Here is a 7,500-nt window from a genome sequence, read left to right on the forward strand (position 1 = left end):
TAGAGGGAGAGTAGGGAGAGTAGAGAGAGAGTAGAGGGAGAGTAGAGGGAGAGTAGGGAGAGTAGAGAGAGAGTAGAGGGAGAGTAGAGAGAGAGTAGAGGGAGAGTAGGGAGAGTAGAGAGAGAGTAGAGGGAGAGTAGGGAGAGTAGAGAGAGAGTAGAGGGAGAGTAGGGAGAGTAGAGAGAGAGTAGAGGGAGAGTAGGGAGAGTAGAGAGAGAGTAGAGGGAGAGTATGGAGAGAGAGTAGAGAGAGAGTAGAGGATGTTGCTGAGGGTTTAGCAACCCTGTGACTGTGTGACCAAAGGAAGTGAATTATTTCAGCAACATTAAAATTCTGGTGTTGTTTTAATAAAACTGTAATGATTAGGAAGTTACTGCAGTTTCAGTGAAAAAAAACTTAAAATGAATCTATTTGTTTATTATTTACATTTATATTTTGGCTTGAATTAATTTGGACTTTGTTGTACACACTGTTGACCACACGTTGTTTTAATGTTATTATATAAACTATTATCTGTTTTTTTCTGCTTCTCAGGACGGCTCACGCCAGAGCCAAAGCTGAAGCTGCTGACCAGGCGGCGCTGGCAGCGTGCCAGGATTCAGAGGTGGCTCGTGCTGTAGCTCGAGAACTTTCACCCACCTTCCGCCAGCCAGGTATTTCCTCACACACACACACACTTTCACCCACCTTCAGCCACACACACACACACACACACACACTGTAGGTTTTTTTGGTGATATTTTGTTATATTTTGTTTTTTTTCTGTTTAAACTGCTGCTTATATTTAAAGTGGATTAAAAAACAGGTATAGACAGAAACAGAGTTGAAGGTGTGATCCATGTGTGTGTGTTTGTGTGTGTGTGTGTGTGTGTGTGTGTGTCCTTGGCCCCATGTCACTTCTGACTTTATTCAGAAGGAGAACATTAAGCAGATGTAGATGTAAATGAGTTCTGGAGTGAAGCAGCTCATTTGCATATCATTGTGTGGTGTGTTGCAGTGGTGGATCATTTCAGGACTCTGTGAGGATCTGCTGCAGTAACCAGGAGATTATTTAAATCATTTCAGGACTCTGTGAGGATCTGCTGCAGTAACCAGGAGATTATTTAAATCATCTCAGGACTCTGTGAGGATCTGCTGCAGTAACCAGGAGATTATTTAAATCATTTCAGGATTCTGTACAGATCTGCTGCACCTCCAGAAATCTTGAGATACTTTCAGAAACATTGGTTTTGTGTACAGAACATCAGAGCGGGTCTCAGAGCAGAACATCAGAGCAGTAACTGATCAAGAGTTCTTAAATTCTGATCTGATCTGAAATCTACCTTCTTACCCCAAAGACCCAATTAATATGTGAGCTATGGGGCTGGCTGTCAATCATTGAATGCACTCAGTAGCTTGTGTCAAGATTTCAACACCCCCAACCCTACCCTAACTACCCCAACACCCCCAACAAACCCTAACCCCCAGCCAACCATAACTAAAACCAAACCCCCAACCCTACCCTAACTACCACAATACCCCCAACCTTAACTACCCCAACACCCCCAACCAACCCTAACTACCCCAACACCCCAATCTACCCTAACACCCAGAACACCTCCAGCTATCCCTAACCACCCCAACCAACCCTAACTACCCCAACATCCCCAACCAACCCTAACACCCAGAACAGCCCCAACCCAACTAAGAAGTTCTTTAAATCCATCTATTAGCTAGCTGTTAAAATCCTGATAAGTGTTCTTTACTTTCTCCTATGAAATGGTCGATTCTGTTGTTTTTAGAGTAAATGGTGGTCAGTGATCAGAAATCCAGATCATTCTGAATTCTAGAACAAACACTAACAGTAAATTTCCATGTTTTTCTCTCAGTCACTTCTAACAATGACCTCATGGTTTGGTCAGTTCGTCTCCCTGCTCTCTGCCCTTCCTGGGTTGCTGTAACAGCTTTCTTTGTCTTCTTCAGATTCAGGCACTGCAGTGCTGTAGGTATCACTGCCAAGAGACACAATGCAGCGAGTGTTTGTGTAGGCTGTGAAAACAACACCGCATGCTAGTCTCATCTCTGACCTCACATCAGTTAGCACGTTTGTCCTCCATGAAGATGACGAAAGATTAGTGTGGGATCAGGGGTCAGTAATATACACCTGATGTAGCCAGAAATCTTTATTTAACTGGAGATATTGGTCACGTGGTTGTGTCACTCAGAACACCTCGGATGATGATCGGGGAATTTTGATGGATTAGCGTATCACTTTAGCTTTAACACTTCACTTTTTCACAAATCCTATGTTTGGGACTGGAAGAGATCAAAACTTTAAATTAACATTGGTAACCTTTGGTTTGTCTTTGAGGACAATTCAGGCTGCAGCGTGACCTTCCGAATTCCCGAATAAAAATAATATCAACCCTTCTGGACTCGGACAGTTTCACTTCAAGTCAGAAAATGATCTCATGCTGAGTTTTCTCCCTGGTATATCTCTGGTATACCGCGAGCTGTCCTCCAGACTCTGGTGTTTTTGGCTGGTCAGCTCTTGGGTAGTCGGCTTGGTGAAGCATCTGATAAACAGAGTGATTTACACAGGCCCTTCTATGGCTGGATCCCAGGAAGGGTTCTAGAAAGCCCACTGTGTCGGCTCTGTGAAGAATCTGAAGAATGCGTGCACGCTCACACTCGGGTCATAAAGCAGAACCTGACTATCCTGTTGTGTATAAACACTAATATCAGTGTTTAAGTGTGATTTTAGATCAAACTTCACACACAGGATCAGAGAGAAAAGGACAGAAAGACAGCAAGTGGAAGAGTGAAGGAGAGAGGGAGCGAGGGAGTGATTACATTCAACTCAACATGGGATCAATATATCAAAACCTCCACATTCATGTTTCACACACAATACCATTCAAATACTGAGGTTAGAATACTGTTGCTAGGCAACTGAGAAATCTGGACACAGAGCAGTTCCAAGCTAATGACTAAAGCTAATGATGTAGCTAGCTAGCTCATGGCTGTTAGGTATTTTATACAGAGAGTGACAGTGAAAACAAGATCAGGAATGTCAATATTTTCTATGGATATGTTGGCAAATTCCCCAAAAACACTACAGTTACAGCAGAATTTCACGTATATCCACGGCCAACTGAACTGGAGGGCTGTGAGCCACATCGAGAAACATCACTCCTGAACTCAGTGCTGTCAGTACATCAATCCTCAAAACACTTCATGTATTAATCTTCATAAAGAATATGTAATGCAGCATCTAGAAAGTGTTTCTTTGATCAATATAGAGCATGAAGAAGTTCATATAGAATATCATTTTGGTTTAATAAAGGTATTTATTTTCTTTAAAGGCCCTGATTACATCAAGCAAAAGTTCTCCAGTGAACCGATAGAGATTAAAGAAGTCATCGAAGAGAAAAAAGAGAAAACCCCCTCAGGAAGCCCACATTTCTATCGCAAGGGCACTACACCCACCCAAACACCCACCCACAGCCCGGGCCCGACTCCTCCTCCCTCACCTCCGTCCAACAAGAAGAAGTCCTTCTTCAACCGAAGCGCACCAAAGTCTACCAAAGAGAGCGTAGTTGAGAGCCTAGCGGCCAGCGTCGTCCCCAGAACCGCCCCCAGGGTCCTGGCCAAACAGGAAGTGAAGCAGGAAGTGGTTTCTTCTTCTTCCCTCATGCCCTACAAACCCACGGCGCCGGTCGCCAACTCCTCAAGTCCCGGAAATGGTGAGGTCCATTCACAGTACCACAGCTACTTTGTGAAGGCGGAAGTGTCCATCCCACCTGAGGAGCCGGAGGAAGAGGTGGAGGAGGAAAATCCAGAAAGTACAACTGCCCTCGCCAGGACTCCGGCTCCTGTCAAGCAATACACACGTGCCCCTACACCCTCCCTGCCCCCTGCCAAGCTTGCCACCTCCAGAGACATCAAACCAGAGCCCAAGCTGAAAAAACAGGATTCTCTGAAGCCAAAGAGTCTATCAGAAAGTAAGAAAGCAAGCATGGAGATCACCACGGACGTGGTAGAGGAAGAATCAGTGAGTGATCACACACACACATACACACATATGCACACACACACACACACACACACACACAGCTAATCACATTTGATTTGGATCTTTTGGTAAACGTCATCAGATCTTCCTCTTTGAATAAAAGATCTACCTGTTCATCAAGCTTTAGGATGAAGAACTAGTTCTGATGCGTTGGGATTCATTAATGTTTGTTTCAGGCTAAAATGATAAACTGCTTGAGTATTTCTTATGTAACATGGTCCTCACTCTCCCACAGGGTCCTAACTCTATACTGGTGGCATTAGTGATGCTAATAAACATCGGGCTAGCGATTATTTTTGTCCACTTCTTGACTTGATACATCATCAAACTCAGGTAAGACATTTCACCACAACGTTCAACCAGGAAGCTAATACTGACACTCTACCATTAGCCTTAAGCGTCACAGGTGTGTTATTATGGAAGGTTTGCTGTTTCTCTGGTCACTGGGACAATAAATGTAATGATGTTATGTAGGAATATAGTCGTACCCATAATGAAGGGTTCTCACGCTGCTCCTGGGATCTACTACACTGAAGAGCTTTGTAATCACTGTGTTGATGATTTGGAGATCAGTTGATCTGATTATCAGGATCTTCACACTGTGATTCAGGTGATTTTGTTTTTTTCAGGGGAAAGTCGTTTGCTAAGCAGGTTTTAGTCATTTGTTGTTTTTTGAACAGCTTTGCAGGTCAAGCTCTTCTGACGTGTAATTCTGACGGTCTGATTGTTTGGCCTTTACAGCGAGTTCTTCAGGACGTGCGGCGTAGGCCACGTAATTCTCTGCGCTGGTGTGGACGGCCTTTAGAACACGCCGCTCAGACTCAGACACAGGCAAAGGACGACTGGACGACTGGAATTAAGAGCGAAAACACGGTGGAGGGAAAAAACGCCGAGTCCCGTAGCCGAGCCCAACCAGGTCCCCCGCCACCCCGCCCCCAACCCCCAGCCCCGCCCCATCCTGACCGTGATTTACGACTCGCTTGGGCTCTGTGAAAGCTGAAGCAAGCACAGTCGCTGGTAAAAGAGGGTGGGGGGATAAAAATAAAAAATGTGCTGAGCCAAGCCGTACCCAGTGTGAAATGCATGGACGGCCTGTTGGAGTGTGTGTGTGTGTATGTGAGTGTGTGTGTGTGTGTGTGTATGTGAGTGTGTGTGTGTGTGTGTTGGTGAGGAGGGGGATAACTGGATACGTTTGGCGATGCACTTTTAGTTGACGGAAGCGAACAGCTGCCTTACAATTTTACCCTCTGACGTTGTCAAGGAGGGGTGTGTGTGTGTGTGTGTGTGCGCAGTAGGTGGTAAGAGTGTGTGTGTGTGTGTCTTCATTCTGATCACCGTGAAACACCGTGCCCATTTTAAAAAAAGAGGCACTCGCCAGTCTTATTGCATTACCCGTCTCTGAAGCCTTGTCGAAGCACCTGCTCGTGTTTTAGGAGATTAGCGAATTCCACGCCAGGGTGTGGTACAGATTCAACAACCATGTCTTCAGCTTGGTTCTTTTTGTGTGTGTTTCTTCGTTTAGTTGAAATATTTATAAAACAAAAACAAATGGTGTACATTTTTGTCCCCTTCCTCTGTGACCGAATTGGTTAACGGCTAACGGACGCAGATCGCATTACGAGCAATATTTTATCTCTGGCGATTAGCCCACCGTTCGAGGTGAATATCTTTTAATCGGTTCACGTGGAAACCATCACGTGGAAGTGAGCAGCTGTGGTGATGTGGTGAAGTTCCATTTGTAAAATTAGGAAGGTATCGCTCTGATACGCGGGTGTTGTATAATAGCTATAGGACATTATGCATGGTGTTTGTTGGGTTTATTTATTTAATTATTATTATTTATTGTTTTCGGTTAATAACTGGTTATTGCACTGGATTTTTGCACACGTAGAGGTCGGAGCCTGCGCGGTCACGGCCCTTCTTCCTTCGTCACCGTCCGTAACCCCGAAGCGTGGTGTCGAAGGGATTCAGGAGGAGCGAGCGAATGTAGTCAGATGCCTTAAAGGACTTTTTAAAAACAGTGTTAGAGTTTACCTCGGCGGAAAAAAAGTAGTGATTTTGGACTTTTGTCTTAATTCATTGGAGTTTTTATTGAATAAATCTATTATTAATCTGTAGTATATTTATTTATGTGGTGGTGCATGAAGCTGTGGTTTTATTTTAATCTGTACACGGCACTTTTGTGCCTGTATTTGAATAAAAAAAATATATAAATATATATATTTTATATACACAATATGAATATATTTAGTCAGTCGTTGGAAATTTTATTGTTATATCAGCACATGGTTTTTCTTCTTATTCGTGTGCATGGTATAATTTGGAGATAGAATTTTTTAGACACATAATTTGAAGTAGGCATGTGTGAGTAATCAGCGATACGATACACTGCGATATTCGTCACTCACCGGATCGTCAGTGTGGACACACTGCCACAATCTGACCACTTTTTATTTTCTTTATAAAAGCCCGTTATTTTTTCCTTATCCGATAAATTTCTGTCCAATTATCTTTTTCTTCTCGGTTCTCAAGATATAAAAGTGTAATATCGTCACACGCCTAGTTGGAAATGTGGTTTTGTGAGTGTGTGTGTGTGTGCTGTGTGTGTGTGTGTGTCTGTGTGTGTGTGTGTGTATTTGTGTGTGTGTGTGTGTTTGTGTGTGTGTGTGTGTCTGTGTGTATTAACATTAAGTTTTCTTCAGACTGTAATAGCATGTGATCAGGAAAGAAGGATGAAGGAAGGAAAGAGAAGAGCACCGGAATGAAAATAGAGAGATTTTGTTCTTTTAACTTTTGATATTTTAAAAAAGATTTAATTTCTAAGGCGTGGCTGTGTACGTGGATGTGTTCATATTTTGATTTAATCCCAAACAGAAGCAAAAAAACAATTAGATCTTAAATAAGATCCCCAGATCATTTCACTATAAACTCCATATTTTTACGCATTTATACAAAGTTCAGCGAAATTTGTCCGTATTTTTCTAATAAAAAAAAAACAGCGGAGCGTCTGTGTTTTACTGAAACCTTCTCTGACTGTATTTACATTTAACAGTAAAAAAGTCTTCAGATATATATTTTAAAGTTTTCATTTTTAAGAAACATCGATGAACATTTCAGTATTGACCTTCCCCTTTTTTTTGTTTGTTTGTTTTGGAACTTGTTTAAGTTAAAGTATGTTACAATAAAATATTGTCAATTTTTATGTATGAAAGTTTCATGTTTCAATCCGTAAAAGTTTTCCAAAAAGGGAAAAGGCGGATGACCGGTGAAGGGGACACATGAGCGCTGAAATCAGAACATTTTATTTAAATAAAAAAAATGTAAATAAATAAATTAATAAATAATCAATTTAAATAAAAAAGGATGAAAATGCTGGTGTTAAAGTTCCTAATTATTCATAAATAAACTGTTTTCAAGTTCAAAGATGACTTTATTAAAACTGTACA

The 7,500-nt window shown here is 42.1% G+C and overlaps 1 protein-coding gene across 2 annotated transcripts in view; it reads left to right on the top strand.

The window, feature by feature from the left end:
* The window catches only part of jph1b (junctophilin 1b), a 27,901-nt gene extending 20,475 nt beyond the window's left edge, over positions 1 to 7,426 (top strand). The window contains exons 3-6 of one of the 2 annotated variants that reach the window (XM_058418402.1): positions 535 to 653; positions 3,345 to 4,033; positions 4,290 to 4,387; positions 4,735 to 7,426. In XM_058418402.1, coding sequence (XP_058274385.1) covers positions 535 to 653; positions 3,345 to 4,033; positions 4,290 to 4,370 — 889 coding nt within the window. In that variant the 3' untranslated portion in view covers positions 4,371 to 4,387; positions 4,735 to 7,426. The remainder of the gene's footprint in view (positions 1 to 534; positions 654 to 3,344; positions 4,034 to 4,289; positions 4,388 to 4,734) is intronic. The other variant, XM_058418401.1, reaches the window with a different exon arrangement.
* Positions 7,427 to 7,500: the final 74 nt, after the last annotated feature.

Source organism: Hemibagrus wyckioides, linkage group LG20 (assembly GCF_019097595.1).
Source record: "Hemibagrus wyckioides isolate EC202008001 linkage group LG20, SWU_Hwy_1.0, whole genome shotgun sequence".
NCBI classification, from domain to species: Eukaryota; Metazoa; Chordata; class Actinopteri; order Siluriformes; family Bagridae; genus Hemibagrus; species Hemibagrus wyckioides.